Below are 22,252 nucleotides of genomic sequence, written 5' to 3' on the forward strand. Positions count from 1 at the left end.
AGCTGAGGTCACTTAGGTCAATCCTTTCTTCTATAGTCATTGTCAGAAAAGGTACAGTTCTGTATTGCTGTTCACAGCAGCACAATAGTGTATTCGTACTGACATGTTTGTTGGCTCTATTTACTCATGATGAAAACAATGGTATGAGTTCAGATGCTTTAATTTAGATGATGGCATCACCACTCAAAGGAACAGTTGTTTAAATCAAATACATTTTTAGAGGAAGGGAAGTCAGACCCTTTTTTGAATCATTTTCTGTGTCGTATTTGTTTCTGTTACAAGGTATTTGTTTCCATCAACTTTTGTATAATTATCACAAAACACAGCTCTGCCACGCTGAATATTTGGATATGTGTACTTTATTCATATCTCATCATATACATTTGTTTACATTTATACAAAAATACAGTAGTGTTGCCCAGCATTTGCCTGGGTCGGAATGATGTTTTCTTTTGGCACCCAGATTAACTTCCTGCCTACAAGCCTGTTTGTTGCCCCTATAAGAGTGGAACACAGAATTCCAATTCTATAATTAGAAATATGGAATTCTATTTTTATAGTGGGACACTAAGCTAGAGATCAAAACCACTGTTCAGGGATCAACTCATTTCAACCAAAATAAGTAAAATAACATATAACTGATACCAGAACAGTGCTTCAGGGCTCTTGCTCTTTTCAACATGGTAGCACCCTATTATTCCATATATAGTTCATTACTCTTGGCCAGAGCCCTATGGGCCCCGGTCAAAATAAGTGAATTATATAGGGTAATGGGGTGCCATTTGGGACAATGACTATATCTGTGTGTTCATAGGCTCTAAGACAGACAGGAAAATGGGGGATGCCACCACATTTCTGTTCACAGCTTAAACCATGTTTCAACTCATCACAACATTCATACAATATGTAAAACACCCGCAAAACTTCTGAAGTTGACTCTTTAGAAGCTTACATACTGTTTTTGTTGTGGCAATAAAAAATGTTGCATTTTTCAATGTATCACGATGCTTATTACAAAGTCGGGCTGTCAAACGATAAAATAAAAAATCAAGTTAATCGCTGGATTTGCTGTGATTAATCGTAAATTCTAAATTTGCTCAATTGTTATACAAAAAGCATTGTCGTCTTGATTTTGTCCAAAATAACGGTTAGCAAAATCAAGTAACTTGATAAAGCACACTTTCTCTAACCTCATTGTCAACTTGTTTTGACATTGCATTGTTTGTTTTTAGCTGTGTATATTATGTATTTTGGATGTCTTCATTGTATTCTGAATAATTACTGACAATGCGATTAATCATGATTTAAAAACAAATTGTGCATACATGTTTTTTTTTTACTCAAGTCAAGTGATTAACTCTGACAGCCCTAATACAAAGTCATTTATTTTGGGGATAAAATAGTTCTCTTAAAGCTTTAATACAACAAAACAACAGTTAATCACACTAAGCGTTTTCAGCTACTCATGCTGAAATTGACACTTTTGCTCAGAATTATATGAACACCAATGTGGTATTTGTTTTACATTCACTCCATTTTGCACTATAAATACTCTTCTAAGAGAAAAGTCCAATAGGCAAATTACCCAAATACACTTGATGAAATTAACAGGTTTTACCAGTGGAACCATTTCCTATACAAAGTACAACACCTAAAACATTACATGCAGACAAGATTGCAATTTGGAGTTTGAATGCATTCTTCTGTCACATGTTATTTAGTGTAGAATTGATTTATAAGAGCTTAGTGATGTGGAGTATTAGTGTCCAAATGAAAAGGGTTATTGCTCTAACTAATGTGTGTCCTGATATTTAAAATGGCTTTCACTTAGGCTTAGGGTCCATTTGTTTGAATTAGAGTGACAATTATGTATTGAAATAAGGGTAATGGGTTAAGGTAGTGGTGCCACAAAGCCAATATGACTACCAGGTCATTTCCATTGTAAATTATAAATGATGCAACACTCTTCTCTAGGTTTTGTCTACAACACTTTTTAGCAGACTGGTCTATCTATCCCATTGGTTCATGGTCACTGAGAGACAACCAACACCTATTGATGAGATGGTCGCTTGTTCTCCATGTTGTTTTTTTAGTCAGTGGTTTGTCGCCCTTACTTTGTTGTCTCCTGGTGAGTTTGTGAAATGTCATACACAAAATACTGTGCATAAAATGATGATCCAACTGCACAATGATCCAACTGCACTTGGATCAAACAGCATAATTATATATGTTAATGTATCACCTGTATTCATGATGGAGTCAACAACATAAATCCAAACAAGGCACAAAACCAGGATTGTACAAGGTACAAGGGGTAAGAACGCCAAACGGCGAAAGTGAGGGAATGCGTGTATTGGTACAAGTACGGTTAAGCTTGCATTGGCTAACTTAATACACAAGGTTTAAGTTCTCTCTCTTTGCCAATATATGTCAACAATAGCAGTCCATGCTTATTTGAGAGCTTGCATTTATGCAATTGCATAATGTCATGGATTGGGCAATTTTCATCATGCCTAAGATGGCAACTGAATTGTGCAAAAATGCCAATAATTTCCTACGTACTCTTCTAATTTACATAATAGTTACAGTGATACATCTCTGAATCATCGAATGCATCCTTTCTGGATTAATTGCTAGACACTCTCCTCACAGATCATATCACCTTTCTAAATCATGGTACATTTTAGATGCTGGTCCTCTCAAAAAACGTTGTTATATTCAGGGTTTTGTATTTAGACTTCTTTGAGAAATGAATCTCTTAGTTCACTTGCTGTATAGGCTACTGACAACTATTTGAAACACAATTCAATAGGTTGCTCTTTATTTTTGTAGCTGTAACATTTGATTTGGAGTGAAAAGTAAAACCTTTTTTTTTTAAACTCACTTTGAATTCATAGCTTTGAGCCACCTTAACATGTTGTTGAACTGTAATACAGTTGTTTACATGCAACATACAGAATATACCTTATGGGTGGTTAAACTGCAATATACCAGAGCTGAGTTATACTGTAATTGATGATACATGTGGTTAATCTCAGTCTCCAGAATCTGATAGCGTGCTGGTTTACTTAATGCTAGTCCACCTCTTTCTTGTGCATTGAGAGCATAGAAACACCTAGAGTTATCAGACCCCTTAAACTTTTTCTCTAAATCAATATGGATATGTAGTATCTACCCTTGCTTGACCATTGATTTCTATAGGGAGAATTCTTAATGTATATAATGGGTCAAATGTAAGTTAGTCAAAGCAGCAATTTTTTTTTTGTACATTTACACCTCCAACCAAAGCCTTTTGTACAACCCATTCATAAGCAATTAACCACACCATCATACATAAATATGTACATCCCTCTATGGCTGTCTTAATAATATAGATAATGCATGTGTTCATACATGCTTATGTGCTGCGTATGAGGACTTAATGCATGGCAGAAGAATGGGTTATAATACGCCCTTGTAGACCTTTTCCTGCTAATTTTGTATTTTTATAGATAAGCTGAATCATTGTCTGTTTTTTTTTCAACCGAAGCGACACGGTGCTGTTAGCATTCTGAGTAAATAAATAAATATATCACACAACCTCATCCATTCGGTACATACACGGCCAAAAACATGAAACAAAACAGATGATTAGATCTGAGAATATTTCTAGCTAACTAATTTCAACATTTGTTCTCAGGGAATGTCCAATGGAGACCCAGATGAAGATAGAAATGGAGTAGAATGCTGCTGAGAAGAAGATTAGGAAGGTGAGGGCGACTAGAGGTAGTCATTAATTTTTCAGTCCTCTGTGGAAAGGGTTCTACATGGAACCCCAAAGAGTTCTACCTGGAATCAAAAAAGGGTTCTTCGAAAAAAAGAAAGCCATTTGTAGGGGTTTGTTTTCTGGCCCATTCTTGAGTAGATCTGGTATCTACACTCCAGCCAAACCCACACAAAGTGCAAATGGGAGTGCTTGTGAAACCAACTTTGTCCCGTAAAGTTTACTGTGTTTTCAGCAGTTATGGGTGATTTCAGTCATATTTTGACTGTTATTGGCGCCTCTAGATGTTTCCATGACAATCCGGTCTCCTTTTCAGCTTCTTCTGACAAAATTTGATAGTAGACGACGGGTTAATATTCTTGTAAGAAAAACAAAGATGTTCTATACAATGTCATTCTCTGGTTCTAGTATGTGAGGACTGGCAGTTTCTAGACAGGAAAGAAGCAAGTCTTTCGACTCAAAAATCCATAAGAAATGCAGTTTTATGTTTGCTTGTTTCCTTTCTCTTTCTCAGAAGATTCCTCTGTACACCTAAGAGAGACAAAGAAAGAAGAAGTACATTTTTGTTACGCTTTGTTCCATACTCTTCATTGTCAAACTATAAATATTAGGAGTTGGCTAAGATGGTTCTCTGTCTCTGTCCGAGGTCACAAATTATATGAAGAAAAATATCAATCTCACCAATTTCCAAGGATTTGATGAATTACACTGTCTCAACGATGTTCAATCTGTTCCTGTAATGTACAAAACCATTATATTTAAAAACCTATTTAAAAAATGTATACAAATTCACTTCACCTTAAAACTAGTTGATTATTTTCAGACACGTAAACCTTTGATACATTTTTGTGTCTGATATTAAGATGAATGATTTTATAATATTCATATGCAGGATTTGATAGATTAAATTAAACTAAATATGAGTGAATGCCTTTACTTTTCAGATGGTTCCTCTAGTGGAGGTGCCAAAGTCCCTTCTGGTCCTGTGAAAAGGCCTCCTTCCACTGAGTTCCGTTCATCTGACTGATGTTGGTTCCTCCTGGATTTCACCTGTAAGATCCGAGAGTAACACTGTTAAACACCAAGGGAACCCATGTCAACCAACAAGTACAAAGTTTAATTCTCTAACAGAAATACAAAACAAAAAGGTAGAAGATACTGGTAAAGAAACACCCAGACAGTCAAAGACAAAACAACCATCAAAGACAAAAAAAATACAATGACTTACAATCATAGAGATTAACAATGAACATAAACAGTACAATGTCCACAGACAAAACAACAATCTATAGACAGAGTGGCACCAGTCACGTTTTAAGTTGCAGAACCTTACAATCTTCAAAAAATGGGTTCCAAGAGTTCTACTTGGAACCAAAAAGGGTTCTTCAAAGGATTGTCCTATGGGGACAGCCGAAAGAACCCTTTTAGATTGTAGATAGAACACTTTAAGGTTCTAGATTGGGTCAAAGGACAGCTCACCTTCCACGCAAACAGAAATACAACGGCTGCAATAGGAATGACAAGTAGTGACAGGAGGCTTCTCTCCACTACTTCTGGCAGGAATCTCAGAGGCTCGTTCCCTGTGTGGACAGACAGGTTTCTAGTCAGTAAGAATAATGGGTGTGTTTGTAAATTCAATCTGGAGTGTCGGAGTGCACTCAGAGTGCCCTCTGGGCGTTTGTAAATTCAGAGCGTTTCGCTCTCGGAGTGTTCAGAGCTCACCCTGGACGCTCTGGCCGAGGAGTAGGGTTGATCCGAGTGTACTGGCCTCAACGGCAGTCAAGCACCCAGGCTAATTGGTTAACGTTGGCTAGCTACTTCCAGACACAAATGAGAGAACACCTCAATCTGACCATTTTACTCGCCCTAGCAGAGCTGGTTAGACTATTTTCATGTTATCCAGTGCATTGATGACTGTAACTGTGTTGCTGGCAACAATATCTTTCCGATTGTTGGTGACGTTAACTGACACTCAGACAAGAGTGCTCTGAAATTGGAATAGATCGCCAGACCGAATTTGTGAACGCACCCAATATTGAAATGGTGCAAACTAAGAAATCATATGTATTCAGATAATTCAAATTGTTTGTATAACAAGTTTTTGTATTTGAATGCTGACTAGTAATTGTAATATAACCCTCTCTACTTTTTACTGACTCAGTCTGGGACTTTGCCCTGAACTAAACATTTATGTCATAGATATTTGCCTGACCGGGATGTTTTTTTCCCCACATGTTAAAGGAAAATAAAAACATGATTTTCTTGTGTTTTATGTGGAATGAAACCATGCAAATGATGATAATGCCCTGTTAGTATAACAGCTGCTTGAAAATACTGCCTGAAATTCCAGCCTGTTTTGATGGGATTGAGTTTTGTCCTGGCTAGTGACAACACCATGCAGTAAATTAGTTAATAGACCAATAAGAAAGAGAGTTCCAAACCTCTCTGTCAATACCAGCTAGTTTTCAGTTTTCCCCTCCCCACTCAGACCACTTCCAGACAGTCTTAGCAAAATTCTTGTTTGAGAAATTGCTCTTCGCTAAGAAGCTATTTTTGTTTCTTTTTTAAAACTATTTTAATTTATCACAATCACAGCAAGGTTTGATTTGATATTGAGATAAAAACGGCTGCATTTGATTCAATGTAGCCGTTTTTTAAATCTCAATATCAAAACATGTCTCCTATCCATCACATGTCTCATACTGTAGCTATGATTGATGCATGGAAAATGATTGGATACAGTAGATCGTGTTGGTCAGTGATAGGGGAGACACATAACAGCTCTGGTAGAACAACAAGACACGAGTTTAAACCCAAACTGTCATGTGGAGGAATGCAATTTGCCCTGCAGCCTCTTCATAAATCAAGTGACAAAGGCTTTTAACCAATTAGCAAATTAAGGCCAGGCACCACACCCGTATAGATATTGTTTTTCTCTTAATCATTTCACAATCAACTTTTGCCTGTTTAAAGTAGACACAAATATAATACTTTTTGCATTACACATTCTCTTAAATGTAATGCCACATGCACAAGAATAGTCAAATATGTTTCTTGCAAGCTCCAAACCCAACAATGCAGTAATCAATATAACAAAAAATAACATTAGGTGGAAATATTGTATATAAATATGCAAATGAGGTGATAACTCATTAAATACAGTATGTGCATATTTGCATATCCCGCAAATACATTTTTCGGGACACTTAATTAAGTCATCCTAAATATTTTGGTTTCATTTAGTTAAGAAACTCCAGGACCGGACTTGCTCAGAGCAGATTGTGGATAAATATTATTTTTCACCTTTCTATCTGTAAAATACCAAAAATATTTTGGATCATTTTTCTAAAGAAAATGTTATATAGAATATAACATGTATAACATATCAAAAATTCCCTCATGGCAAGTCTCAATAATATATCTCAGGATAACCACACAACAATTGGTGAATTTAGATGATTCTGAAGCTGAGGAAAATTAGTTGGCTTGTGGGAAGAGTCTGACTTTCCAGAATTGGCAGTTGAAGACAAGTACACTGAATTTAGACTACCAAACATCTATTTACACCCAATTACAATCTCTTCAAAGTATGTTACTACATATAGTCCAAGGGGCTCTTAAATCATTCATGAAATGTTGATGATGGTATTATGATAAATAAAAACAATATACATTTTCATTGAGATTTTTGTTTCCTTTTTGAAAATACTAAAATGAAAGGACCAAATGTCATTTCAGCCTGTGGTGGCCTTAAGGGAATGCTCTCTCTCCAGGCTATTCTGCAGTTGAGCAACAGTCAAGAATAGTAGCCATGCAGCTAGTAGGCCTACACCAGTTTGACTGGTTGCATTACATTGCTACTATTTGGACACTTTCAGCAACTAAATCTGTGCCACAGTTTCTTTCTTTATTTACTTACAGGTTTCGGAGTCTGGTGCTGACATGTTGAATTCTGTTCCTATGGCAGGATAGTTGACTGGATAGATAGATAGATAGATAGATAGATAGATAGATAGATAGATAGATAGATAGATAGATAGATAGAGAGAGAGAGAGAGAGAGAGAGAGAGAGAGAGAGAGAGAGAGAGAGAGAGAGAGAGAGAGAGAGAGAGAGAGAGAGAGAGAGAGAGAGAGAGAGAGAGAGAGAGTTAATGCCCAATGATGAAAACAGTTCATTGTTGACGCCTACAAAGTCACATCACAGCCACCTTTTCTTTCCTTCGGACAAAAGATCAGATCTGTCTGTATCAGGAAAGAAAGGCCAAGCGCTTGGGAAGATCTGAAGATTGCTCTGTAATCAACACTTCCACAATTGGGGTTTCAGTCCTTTTCTTCCTTTCATGGGGTCCATCAGGGGACATCTTTCTTTGGTTCTGTGACTCAGCTGCATCACTAATGTCACAATGGACCTTCCAAACACCTGGTACATTCCATGTTTTGTCATGTGAAGTTCTTTGAACAAAAAAATTGATAGAAGATTCTGTGTAAGACAGAGATAAAAAAAGACAGGCAACTGAAACCGACACAAGATCTCACCTATAAAAAAAGACTGTTCACAAGAGGAATAGTTTAATGGAGAGGTACCGGTGCCCATACACCAAACGAGATAGATCATAGTTTTCTACTGGGCGTAGCATATGTGCACCACAGGATATTCCACAGTAGCTAACAAGGTTTAAACTGAGCGCCGACTCCTATGGCGCATCAGAATTGACCACTAACAAATTAAATCTAAATGTTATTGGTCACATACACATTGTTAGCTTATGTTAATGCGAGTGAAGCGAAATGCTTGTGCTTCTAGTTCCGACAGTGCAGTAATATCTAACAAGTAATCTAACAATTCCCCAACAACTACCTAATACGCACAGATCTAAAGGGATGGAATAAGAATATGTACATATAAATATATGGATGAGCGATGGCCGAGCGGCATAGGCAAGGTGCAATAGATGGTATAAGGTACAGTATATACATACGAGATGAGTAATGTAAGATATGTAAACATTATTAAAGTGCCATTGTTTAAAGTGACTAGTGATCCATTTATTAAAGTGGCCAGTCAATTGAGTCTCAATGTTGGCAGCAGCGTCTCTGAGTTAGTGATTGCAGTTTAGCAGCGTGATGGCGTTGAGATAGAAGCTATTTTCAGCTTGACGTTGAGTGAGAGGTTATTTTCCTGACACCACACTCCGAGGGCCCTCACCTCCTCCCTGTAGGCTGTCTCGTCGTTGTTGGTAATCAAGCCCACTACTGTTGTGTCATCTGCAAACCTGATGATTGAATTGGAGGTGTGCATGGCCACGTAGTCATGGGTGAACAGGGAGTACAGGAGGGGGCTGAGCATGCACCCTTGTGGGACCCCAGTGTTGAGGGTCAGCGAAGTGGAGATGATGCTTCCTACCTTCAACACTTGGACCCAGTTGCAAAGGGTGGGGTCGAGACCCAGGGCCTCCAGCTTAATGATGAGCTTGGAGGGTACTATGGTGTTGAATGCTGAGCTGTAGTCAATAAACAGCATTCTTACATAGGTATTCCTCTTATCCAAATGGAATAGGCAGTGTGCAGTGTGATGGCGACTGCATCGTCTGTGGACCAGTTGGGGCGGTAAGCAAAATGAAGTGGGTCTAGGGTGGCAGGTAAGGTGGAGGTGATATGATCCTTGACTAGTCTCTCAAAGCACTTCATGATACAGAAGAGAGTGCTACGGGGCGGTAGTCATTTAGTTCCATTATCTTTGCCTTCTTGAGTACAGGAACAATGGTGGCCATCTTGAAGCATGTGGGGACAGCAGACTGGGATAGGGAGCGATTGAATATGTTCGTAAATACACCAGCCAGTTGGTCTGCGTATGCTCTGAGGACGTGGCTAGGAATGCCATCTGTGCAAGCAACATTTAAATGTCTTACTCACGTCAGCTACAGGGGAAAGAGAGGGGACGCGCAGCCTTTGTTAGTGGGCCACGACGGTGGCACTGTGCTGTCCTCAAAGCTGGCAAAGAAGGTGTTTAGTTTGTCTGGAAGCGTGACGTGGCTGGTTTTCTTTTTGTAGTCCGCGATTTCCTGTAGACCCTGCCACATGCGCCTCGTGTCTGAGCCGTTGAATTGTGACTCTACTCTACATTTCGCTTGTTTTAATTCCTTGCAGAGGGAAGGACTACACGTTTTATATTCAGCCATATTCCCAGTCCTCTTTCAAAGGTTAAATTACGTGGTTCACGCTTATAGTTTTGCGCGACTGCTGCCATCCATCCATGGTTTCTGGTTAGGGTAGGTTTTAATAGTCACAGTGGGTACAACATCTCCAATGCACTTCCTTATAAACTCATTGACTGAGTCAGCGTATAGATAGATGTTATTCTCTGAGGCTGCCCGGGACATTTCGCAGTCCGCGTGATCAAAACAGTCTTGATGCATGGATTCCGATTGGTTAGACTACCATTGAATGGTTCTATTCACGGGTACATCCTGTTTGAGTTTCTGCCTATAAAACGATAGGAGCAAGATGGAGTCGTGGTCGGATTTGCCAGAGGGAGGACGTGGGAGGGCAATGTGTGCATGGCGGAAGTTAGAGTAGCAATGATTGAGTGTATTGCACGTGCAAGTACTGCAATCAATATGCTGATAGCATTTGTGTAGCCTTGTTCTCAAATGTGCTGTGTTAAAATCCCCAGCTACAATAAATGCAGCCTCAGGATATATATGGTTTCCAGTTTACAAAGTCCAGGGAAGTTCCTTGAGGGCCGTCGGGGTGTCTGCTTGAAGGGGTATATACACATCTGTGACGATAACTGACGAGAATTCTCTTGGGAGATAATATGGCCGGCATTTGATTGTAAGGAATTCTAGGTCAGTTGAGCAGAAGGACTTGAGTTCCTGTATGTTGTTATGATTAGACTATGAGTCGTTAATCATGAAGCATACACCCCCGCCCTTCTTCTTCCCAGAGAGGTGTTTATCTCTGTCAGCGCGACGCATGAAGAAGCCTGGTCGCTGAACCAACTCCGACAACGTATCCCGAGAGAGCCATGTTTCTGTGAAACAGAGAATGTTGCAATCTCTGATGTCTCTCTGGAAGGTAACCCTTGCTCTAATTTCATCTACCTTGTTGTCAAGAGACTGGACATTGGCGAGTAATATACTCAGAAGCGGTGGGCTGTGTGCACGCCTATGGATCCTGACCCGGAGGCCGCTCCATCTGCCTCTTATGGGGCAACGTTGTTTTACGTCGGCTTTTGGGATGAGATCCACTGTCCTGGGTGGTGGTCCGAACAAAGGATCCGCTTCTGGAAAGTTGTATTCTGGTCGTAATGTTGGTAAGTTGACATCGCTCTTATATCCAATAGTTCTTCCCGGCTGTATGTAATAACACTTAAGATTTTCTGGGCTAACAATGTATGAAATAATACATAAAAAAATGAAATACTGCCTAGTTTCCTAAGGACTTGAAGCGAAGTGACCATCTCTGTTGGCGCCATCTTGCATTTGAATGTGAGCGAATGCATCAACGACGTCAGATAGACTGTATCACATCCAGCTTCGTCTGGGTTTGGCCAGGGTAGGCGGTAATTATAAATAAGAATTTGTCCTTAACTGACTTGCCTAGTTAAATGAAGGATAAATAAATTAAAAAATACAAATATATAACATTTACACTTTTAAAAAATACCTCAACATTTACCTGATGTGGGGTATTGTGTTGTTATTGTTGTATCCATTGTTGCTGTGGGACAGGGAGGTGGATCACATTCTTCTGGCAAATCTCTATTCAAACGGGCCGTTTTTAAAAAATCTTCCACAAAATGAAAATAGTGTCCTGTCTGCCATTGCTCATTTCTGTAGTGGCACTCAAAATCATACGTGATGGCCTCCTGCGGATACAAAAGGGGAATAATTATCTCAATGATGTGAAATTCAAAACATATATGATAATGGTTTATAGCTGTTGATAGACCATTTAACGTTATCTTTAGCTTTTAAACCCCATGGCTTTAGTCATGCAGCAAATAGTTCAAAGAGCACAGCTGGACAGATATGTTTGAGCACAGATTTAAGACGTTATAAGTAGTAACTTCAGTCTTGTCTCTTTATTCAGGACAAGGGGGACCTCATTAACCCTGTTCGATTCAGAAAAGTTAGCCAGAATAATACAAGTAATATGTTTTAAGAAGTTATTAGGTCTACATTATGAATGTACAGTGACTTGCGAAAGTATTCACCCCCTTGGCATTTTTCCTATTTTGTTGCCTTACAACCTGGATTTGAAATAGATTTTTTGGGGGTTTGTATCATTTGATTTACACAACATGCCTACCACTTTGAATATGCAAAATATTTTTTATTGTGAAAACTTAAGTGAGCATAACTATTCACCCCCACAAAGTCAATACTTTGTAGCGACACCTTTTGCAGCAATTAACACTGCAAGTCTATTGTGGTATGTCTCTATAAACTTGGCACATCTAGCCACTGGGATTTTGCCCATTCGTCAAGGCAAAACTGCTCCAGCTCTTTCAAGTTGGATGATTCCACTGGTGTACAGCAATCTTTAAGTCATACCACATATTCTCAATTGGATTGAGGTCTGGGCTTTGACTAAGCCATTCCAAAACATTTAAATGTTTCCCCTTAAAGCACTTGAGTGTTGCTTTAGCAGTATGCTTAGGGTCATTGTCCTGCTGGAAGGTGAACCTCCATCCCAGTCTTAAATCTCTGGAAGAATGAAACAGGTTTCCCTCAAGAATTTCCCTGTGTTTAGTGCCATCCATCATTCCTTCAATTCTGCCACCACCACGCTTCACTGTGGGGATGGTGTTCTTGGGGTGATAAGAGGTGTTGGGTTTGTGCCAGACATAGCGTTTTCCTTGATGGCCAAAAAGCTACATTTTAGTCTCATCTGACCACATTCTTTCATATGTTTGGGGAGTCTCCCACATGCCTTTTGGCAAACACCAAACGTGTTAGCTTATTTTTGTCTTTAAACAATGGCTTTTTCTGGCCACTCTTCTGTAAAGCCCAACTCTATGGAGTGTACGGCTTAAAGTGGTCCTATGGACAGATACTCCAATCTCCGCTGTGGAGCTTTGCAGCTCTTTCAGGGTTATCTTTGGTCTCTTTGTTGCCTCTCTGATTAATGCCCTCCTTGCCTGGTCCGTGAGATTTGGTGGGTGGCACTCTCTTGGCAGATGTATTGTGGTGCCATATTCTTTCCATTTTTTTATAATAGATTGAATGGTGCTCCGTGGCATGATCAAAGTTTCTGATATTTTTTTATAACCCAACCCTGATCTGTACTTCTCCACAACTTTGTCCCTGACCTGTTTGGAGAACTCTTTGGTCCTCATAGTGCTGCTTGCTTGGTGGTGCCCCTTGCTTAGTGGTGTTGCAGACTCTGGGGCCTTTCAGAAGAGGTGTATATATACTGAGATCATGCGACAGATCATGTGACACTTAGATTGCACACAGGTGGGCTTTATTTATCTTTGTATGTGACTTCTGAAGGTAATTGGTTGCACCAGATCTTATTTAGGGGCTTCATCTTATTTATTTCACTTCACCAATTTGGACTATTTTGTGTATGTCAATTACATAAAATCCAAATAAAAATTCATTTAAATTACAGGTTGTAATGAAACAAAATAGGAAAAACACCAAGGGAGATGAATACTTTTGCAAGTCACTGTACTTCGTCACTCTCATGAGACTAAGAGAGGTCCCTTTATGAATACCTGATCTACCATGATAGATGATCCAAGTCCTCACAAGACATCATTGCAGACAACTCAGATGTGAAATGATGCTGGTCTGTTTGTGCTCAGGACTTGTGTACCATGTTAATTATTTTATTATAGTATTCTATTTCATGTGATTGGGCCAGAAAGGATTGCATGAATGGATGTGTTATTGACCACCTCCACCAGAGGCAGCTAGGGAGTACTCCCAATCAAAGACTCTATCCAACAAGACCTTTGCCAATTCAGCATTCGCAGTTGAGGCCTTTAACTGCCATGTTGCACTGTGGGCGGTATTGTTATTGTCATAATTGTAATTGGTAATGACATATTGGTATGATAAAAAAATATATGTATATTTTTTGTATTTTACCCCTTTTTCCGATTTTGCCTCATCACTGCAACTCCCCAACAGGCTCGGGAGGCGAAGGTTGAGCCATGCGTCCTCCGAAACATGACCCGCCAAACTGCGCTTCTTAACACACGCCCTCTTAACCCGGAAGCCAGCCGCACCAATGTGTTGGAGGAAATACCGTTCAACTGCCACCCAAGAGCAGCCTGCAGGCACCCGTCCCGCCATAAGGAGTCACTAGAGCACGATGAGCCAAGTAAAGCCACCCTGGCTAAACCCTCCCCTTACCAGGACGACGCTGGGCCAATTGTGCGCCGCCCTATTGGACTCCCGGTCACAGCCGGTTGTGATACAGCCTGAGATCGAACCCGGGTCTGTTGTAACGCCTCTAGCCCTGCAATGCAGTGCCTTAGACCACTGCGCCACTCGGGAGGCCCCATATGAGAAATATTCTATGTACAGTAATGCATTTCAAAGGTGCATTTAATTTTTTTTTTTTTTTTTTTACATGTGTCCTCATCAAAAGAAACCTGTCATAAGAGCTATCACAGTTACAATATTAGTATTAGAACCAAAGGTGCAAACGTACCAAGTTCTTCATGTGATATCTTGTCTCTTTCAGCATTTCGATCAATATGCTGATGTTATATTTGTTGGACGAAATGCTTCCAAACTTGTCTGCTAATCCTCGTAAACTGAGTTCCAAGTGGAAAACGTTTAGCGCTACCCAACACATTCCACCCTGAAAAAGAAAATACATCTGGAAATAACAATCATGGGTAATGGACAGTTATGATATACACTACGGTTCTAAAGTTTGGGGTCACTTTGAAATGTCCTTGTTTTTGAAAGAAAAGCATTTTTTTTGTCCATTAAAATAACATCAAATTGATCAGAATTACAGTGTAGACACTGTTAATGTTGTAAATGACTATTGTAGCTGGAAACGGATGATTTTCAATGAAAAATGTATGTAGACATACAGAGGCCCATTATCAGCAACCATCACTCCTGTGTTCCAATGGCACTTTGTGTTAGTTAATCCAAGTTTATCATTTTCAAAGGCAAATTGATCATTAGAAAATCCTTTTGCAATTATGTTAGCACAGCTGAAAACTGTTGTCCTGATTAAAAGCAATACAAATGGCCTTCTTTAGACTAGTTGAGTATCTGGAACATCAACATTTGTGGGTTTGATTAAAGGCTCAAAATGGCCAGAAAAAAATGTACTTTCTTCTCAAACTCGTCAGTCTATTCTGGTTCTGAGAAATGAAGGCTATTCCATGTGAGAAATTGCCAAGAAACTGAAGATCTCGTACAATGCTGTGTACTACTCCTTCATAGAACAGAGCGAACTGGCTCTAACCAGAATAGAAAGAGGAGTGGGAGGCCCCGGTGCACAACTGAGCAAGAGGGCAAGTACATTAGAGTGTCTAGTTTGTGAAACAGATGCCTTGAGGACTTGTGAGGTGTCTGTTTCTCAAACTAGACACTCTACTGTACTTGTCCTCTTTATCAGTTGTGCACCGGGGACTCCCATTACTCTTTTTATTCTGGTTAGAGATAGCTTGCACTGTTCTGTGATGGGAGTAGTACACAGCATTGTACAAGATCTTCCGTTTCTTTGCAATTTCTCTCTTGGAATAGCCTTCAAGAATAGACAGACGTGTTTCAGAAGAAAGCACTTTGTTTCTGGTCATTTTGAGCCTGAAATCAAAACCACAAATGTTGATGTTCCAGACACTCAACTAGTCTAAAAAAAGGCCCAGTTTTATTGCTTCCTTAATCACAACAAGATTTTTCAGCTGTGCTAACATAATTGCAAGAGCTTTTTCTAATGATCAATTAGCATTTTAAAATTATAAAATGGATTAGCTCACACAATGTGCCATTGGAACTCAGGAGTGATGGTTGCTAATAATGGGGCTCTGTACACCTATGTTGATATTCCATAAAAAATCTGCTGTTTCACACTACAATAGTCATTTACAACATTAACAATGGCTTCACTGTATTTCTGATCAATTTGATGTTATTTTAATAGACAAAAAATGATATTTTCTTTCACAAACAAGGACATTTCTAAGTGACCACAAACTTTAGAACCGTAGTGTATACCGTTTTTTTAATTGATCACAACAGAAAAATTATAGTCCACCCTCTAAAAAAGTCAGGCAACACAGACATTCAATAATATTTAGTAAGGAACACAAACATATTAAGTTATTATAATAGTGTAATCATGAGAAGAAGAAAACATCTTCTCACCACTTCTTTCGGAACGTATGTCACAGGAATCTTGTAATCTTTAGGTATATTTTGTTTCTGTTAAAAACCAGACAATATCATGAAATGTTAGCAGAAATGTTTTGGGAACATTTGAGTTTGTTACCAGAACAAATCTCAGAGATTCAGCTACTGGTTTACACTAATTGTAATGCAGGATGTCCTACTGTGTGAGAGTTTCATGACAATCCCCGTCAGTGGTATTAGAAAACAATGACTGATTCTAGATGCATCAATGTATCAAAGTATACTTTCAAGTCTACAAATGTAATTGTTTGCAACTGGCATTGCAGCAATGTTCCGCATAAGCATAATGGTTGATTTTGAGAGGATTACAATGAATTGGATTGGATTGTGCAATCCACCTTTCTAAGAACTGGATAAGAATGAAACACCATGCTGGTAGTAACTGGATCGAGACAGTTAAATACAGTAAGAGCATTTGCCAAAGATCTTTGATTTGCAGTTTTGGTGGCTTGAAGAAACAAGTACTTCCAAGGACTTTACCAATAGTGAAATTCTTGTGATGTCATCTGTTACGGTGTTTCCAAATTCACTTGACTGGACTCCAAGTGTGATGCACAGCAATAAATGGACACAGACGCGTATCCAAATCTGAAAACCAAGAAAAGACAAACACACAACATTATGAGAAATTTCTACAGATTAATATTCCATTAGAATAACTATCTTTAGCCTACAATTATACATAATCCCTTAAAGTTGACCCCTTAGGCCTGTCTTGGTTGATCAAAGGTAGCAACCTGACACTTGAATAGCATCCTAGAGAACATATCCAGACAACGTTAATTTCACCATGATGATGACACCGTTCCCTTAGAAAAAGTCTGTCTTCAAACACTAGGGTCCGTAAAATAGACGGTGACAGCCCCTTAGTGCTCCAGTCCTTTCTAGACACAGTTTGGGATGACGTGGTGGTCATCAATCAATTGGGTTGCTTTTCTTTTCTTATCATTTAATTGGCTACTTCAATCAGCTGAATTGCAGCCTTGGTATCAAGACCAGGCCTTTCATGGTCTATTGACTAATGCATGTAGTGTTTCAGGGAGGCCTGTGTGACTAATGTCTGCCTGCCCCTCTGCAGCCATTCCCTCGCCCCTGTCAACCCCTCCAACCCCATCCCCATGCCAGTCTGAGCATGTTATGCAACAGTCCAACCCGACCCACACCCTCCCCCAAACTTCCCTCCCTCTTAGACCAGATTTGGAACAGGAACAAAAGTGGATTCCACACAAAAAGTTTGCAAGGAGGTTTATGTTGAAGATTGAAATGAAGCTAGGAAGATGAAAAATATTAGAGAGGAGCTTACTGACTGGCAGCCACTGAGCCCCGAGGGCAATTCAGACACTCTGTTAACTAATGAGTGCTGTGTAAAGGAGCTCAACAAACACATTGCCTGCATCCCAAATTCACCCTATTGTCTATATAGTGCACTATACCTTTGACCAGGACACATAGGGCTCTGGTCAAAAGAAATGCACTATGTATGAAAGAGGGTGCCATTCGGGACTCAGCCATAGATAATATCCCCTGTGCCCCTGCACTGTTGTCTCTTTCCTCATACGACAGCTGGAAGAGGTACAGAATACAAAGAACAACCAATGAGACAAGGGGGAAAATTAAGATAAACCTAAATTAAAGAGCGAACGGAGCCTAATTCAATTCCACATAACTCTGTTTAATTAATCTAAACAAAATCATCTTTACATGAGTGGAGATGTCCGTGACGGACACAAGACTGAAGTCAGATGGAGGTTACAGGGGAGGGAGTGAGGAGGGAGATAGGCAGGGATGGAAGGAGGTGATAGATAATAGGTCCATGTAAGATGGTATTAAATTTACACAATGTCACGTTTCCTCCCTTGGAGGTCATCAGAGTCCAAAATGGTCATGCAGGTAATAGTCTGGTATGGTCACGGTGTGGCTAAAATTGCATGATATGAATAGTGGCAAATCAAATCACAGAGACAGATAAAAATGCATGCAGAATACATTACACATCTGTGTATCTGTCAAACATTTAACTTATTTAAACTATTGATGCATGTACCTAACAAATTACGCTCAGTCGAAAAACCATTTGAATTTTTTTTCGGATAGACTCAAAAGGTTTGTCCGGCAGGGGAGCGAGCCAACATAACACCTCCAAATGTCAACATTTGACATCTGAAAGTCAATTCAGTCAATGACAAAATAGTACACTTTGACTGGGCTGCACTGCTATGCTTTAAATAAATTAGGAAATAAACTAGCTAGACCACAATTCAGCACAAGTTCAAATGGGTCACATTGGTGTCCTACTTGGTTTTAAAACATGCAGTGTGAGGCAGATAAAAATGCTAGGCCCTGGTGGACCAGCCATTGTTTCATAGATCCCTGGGGACTATTCACAGGGGCACATTTGGACAGTGGTAAACTGTCACTGGTAAACAATTGAAACATTTGGAAACGGGTTTAACACCATTATACAGTGGCTTTGACAGATGTCTTTGGAATCTGTCTTTAGAATCTGTATTTGGAATCTGTCTTTGGTTAAACCGAGATAACATAATTATGTCAGGGTCTTGTAAGGAATGTTATGAGGGCTACAGATTTATGATCTTAATTTGTTTGTAGTAATTGTTGGGTTGAAGTGGCCTTAGGTGATCGGAACCCTAATTAGCATTTTCTGGGTGACATTCTTAAACAAGATATTTCAGTAGTTTACAGACATTAAAGTGTCTGTATGACTGTGCATCTGACTAGCCACAATGGGAGCACAAACACACTCCCCCCACGGTTGGGTCCAAAATGAAAGCTTCAAACGATGCACTTAGCAACATAGACAGATAATAGTATAGTATACTATACAGATAGTATAATTACAGTGTAAGACTACCACATTTGACTACATTTGCCATTTCTTTAATGAGTTTGTAATGACACCTCACATTCAATTCTGCAAACACCTCTATTACATTTTTGACTAATTTGTGTGCAATGGAAAGTACTGCAAAAAATATGGTAAAACATAATTCACCTCACTCCCTACATAAAATGGGATCCGATTATGTTAAATCATTTACTAATTTCAGATTCAATTAAACTCCTTTTGAATTTCCTTTTTAACGTACATTCTTGTTTAATCACTTTTAGAACCATTCTTATTCCTCCCTCAACTTAGAGTGAGCATCAAGTCCACATAAATACGGTCTAAATTCAATTCTGATTTGACATGATTCTTTCTATGTAATGTATCTATAAAACATTACATTACATTATAACATGTATCAAAGATAAAGGAGCTTAATTCACATGAAGTGTGCATTTCACACACACACACACACACACACACACACACACACACACACACACACACACACACACACACACACACACACACACACACACACACACACACACACACACACACACACACACACACACACACACACACACACACACACACACACACACACACACACACACACACACACACACACACACACACACACAAAGCACTGCCTTGGAATTTAACATAATCAAACTGGCAAAGTAATAAGCACGGCAGGTGAGGAGACACGAACGTGCAACCATGGAAAGAAGATGTGCTTCCTAGCTCTTTATGAGACAGAATCGAATCGTGACCCCTGATATCAAAGAAGTGGTTGGAGAGCGGCTACAATATGTCTGGCCAAATGCCAGTCAAACTCAGGTCATATTTTCTTCAATAAATACGAGAAAAAGGGAAAACGATAAATAAATGAATATACTCCAGTTGTATCTAACACATCGGTTATTCATGTTATGATCTAATTCTGTCTGGTAATAATATACATTTTTGCAGTGAGCTACCACGTACGACATACATTTAGAAATATTACAGTGCGTGTTGTATGTTGGCTGTGTTTACTGTGTTTGTTCATCAATAACATTGGTTATAAAAAATACTTGTTTTTGGTACTGTATGACCAATCTATAACAACTTAGAAATAACATGTTATTAACAACTATAGTTAGAAGTGGATGTTATCATGCTGTCAGACCTACAGTACAGTGGCAGACTAAAGCCAGATCACTGAGACTGTTCTCCTGTCACGGCTGGGATAGTTACCAATTGCCATGGGAATCTGGAAAATAGCAGTGTAGTTCTGTTCTGGAGACAAAACACAGCAATACCAGAGGCAGTTTCCTGAACTATCTATGTATTTGAATTCTAAACAGTGCGGTTCCATCATGAAAATAAGATACAATGTGCTCTAACATGGATGGATATCCATAGATCTTTTCACGGATAACGTCAAGGTCTTTGTTCATTATTCCCCACATGTTAGTGTCCGTTAACCCAATACTCAAATCTCACCTAATTTGCTCGTAGTCTGTCCACAAGAGATTACCCACATGTTTGAAACATCAAGCTGACCTTAAAGTCCAACGATATCCCTGCATTTTTCATACTTCTAGAAGAAATAAAAATAAAATCAAACTCTTGTAAAATGCAGCAACAGTTGGAGAGATATAGCAGGTATATTTAGGTAATAGAGGTACAGTATATCCTGATTAGAATATTCAATCAATGAGACAGCAGGATGTTAAAATGAAAATCATTTATGCAAAATAATTGGACAATTTGTTTTTCCTGAGGACATTTGCATATTATGTATAACACGTCAAGTTTATGCCCAATGCCAGCTTGTTAACCAGCCAATACATCTGCCATAGCAAAACTAAGGTAGTTTTGAGTGATGGCATTAACCCGTTTTGGTTGTAAATCTCTCATCACTTCTGTATCTTATGATCTATCTGGCATCCAAGAACAATACTAAAGAAGGCATATTTGTTGCATAAATAAACTAACAATAATTATACAGTAATTAACCAAAACTGTGCCAGGAAGTAGTTCATAGTGTTGCCCCAGCTGGTTGAGCTCTGTCACTGAATCTGGTCTCAAGGTTCTGTCTCCCCCCCACAGAACATTGGCAAGCAGTCACTATAGACATTGCTAAAAGTAAAGACATGTATATAGTATTGTACATTTTGATCAGTTCACTGCCACCTTTAACAGGCCTTTCCTTTGATCAAAAGTAAAGCAAGGAAAAGAGGGAAGTAATAGTAATTAGAGATTCAATTACATTTTAATTTGTATTAAATTCAGATCGATATGAAATTGAATCAAACACCCATTTTCATAAAGAACTCAAAGCAGTGCTTCCTGGTTTCTCTCAGTAAATCATAGCACATTTTAGTGGAAAATGAACAAATAACTTAAAAGGCCCGTGTTCCCTCTTTGTTGGATGCATTACTGCTCTTGAGGTATGTTGTGTTGGTCCCACTGCACTGCCTGAAAATGATGATTACCATGTCCTCCTCCTCTACAGCTTCTTTGATCCTGACATATCATTAACCAATCAGACCCAACAGGCCCTCTAGACAACCAGACCAGTGCCCTCCTCTCTAGCCGTCTTCAGCACATACAGTAATCTCATTGTACAAAAACACAACGCCGTGCATAACATTAGTGCCACATGGCATCTTTTAGGCCATCAGTTTTGCACAGGCAAGACCCTGTCCCTAATCTCATCAAAATGATTTTGGTCGAATGACAATGCATCATCTCTGCCAGTGCGCTTTCTGTTTTAATAAACACGTTCCATTATGAAGGAATAAAAAATAGACTGGATTGCAGATCAAATCTGTTTTCAAAGCCTAATTGCTGTCTCATATTAGATGGAAGAAATTACTATTGTTTTCCAGTGGACTTAAGGTCTATGACCAAGGCTGTAGAGACTAGTGCATTGTTTACTGGCTGGAAAGGAACAACAATGACTTGATCTTTGTAGGCTTCTGGCTTCTACTGGGTATTGTAACCTGTTTGATAAACAAACAAAACATTCTGGTCAGTTTTCCCAGGTATCGCTGAAATCATACTTAATGGAAATACAAACACTTTTGATCCAAGAATGGCAGTGTAAGCATAGAATTTAGAACATTTGTTTAAAATAATAGTTTTATCATATCTGACGATAACCCAAAATAGAACACAGGCCTACAAGGAAAAACAGGAAACGCGATTGATCTATTTCCGGAGTGATTCAGAAAACGGACCAGCGACTACTCAAAA

General features: G+C 39.1%; 1 protein-coding gene across 1 annotated transcript in view; it reads right to left on the bottom strand.

The window, feature by feature from the left end:
- Positions 1–341: 341 nt before the first annotated feature.
- kitlga (kit ligand a) overlaps positions 342–22,252 on the bottom strand; it is a 36,053-nt gene continuing 14,142 nt past the window's right edge. Inside the window, exons 2-10 of the mRNA XM_046345557.1 lie at positions 16,639–16,746; positions 16,114–16,170; positions 14,435–14,587; positions 11,444–11,633; positions 7,683–7,739; positions 5,243–5,343; positions 4,701–4,813; positions 4,445–4,497; positions 342–4,294 (exon numbers count right to left, since the gene is read on the bottom strand). Of these exons, the coding sequence (XP_046201513.1) occupies positions 4,467–4,497; positions 4,701–4,813; positions 5,243–5,343; positions 7,683–7,739; positions 11,444–11,633; positions 14,435–14,587; positions 16,114–16,170; positions 16,639–16,746 (810 nt within the window). The 3' untranslated portion in view covers positions 342–4,294; positions 4,445–4,466. The remainder of the gene's footprint in view (positions 4,295–4,444; positions 4,498–4,700; positions 4,814–5,242; positions 5,344–7,682; positions 7,740–11,443; positions 11,634–14,434; positions 14,588–16,113; positions 16,171–16,638; positions 16,747–22,252) is intronic.

This window comes from Oncorhynchus gorbuscha, linkage group LG01, assembly GCF_021184085.1.
Source record: "Oncorhynchus gorbuscha isolate QuinsamMale2020 ecotype Even-year linkage group LG01, OgorEven_v1.0, whole genome shotgun sequence".
NCBI lineage: Eukaryota > Metazoa > Chordata > Actinopteri > Salmoniformes > Salmonidae > Oncorhynchus > Oncorhynchus gorbuscha.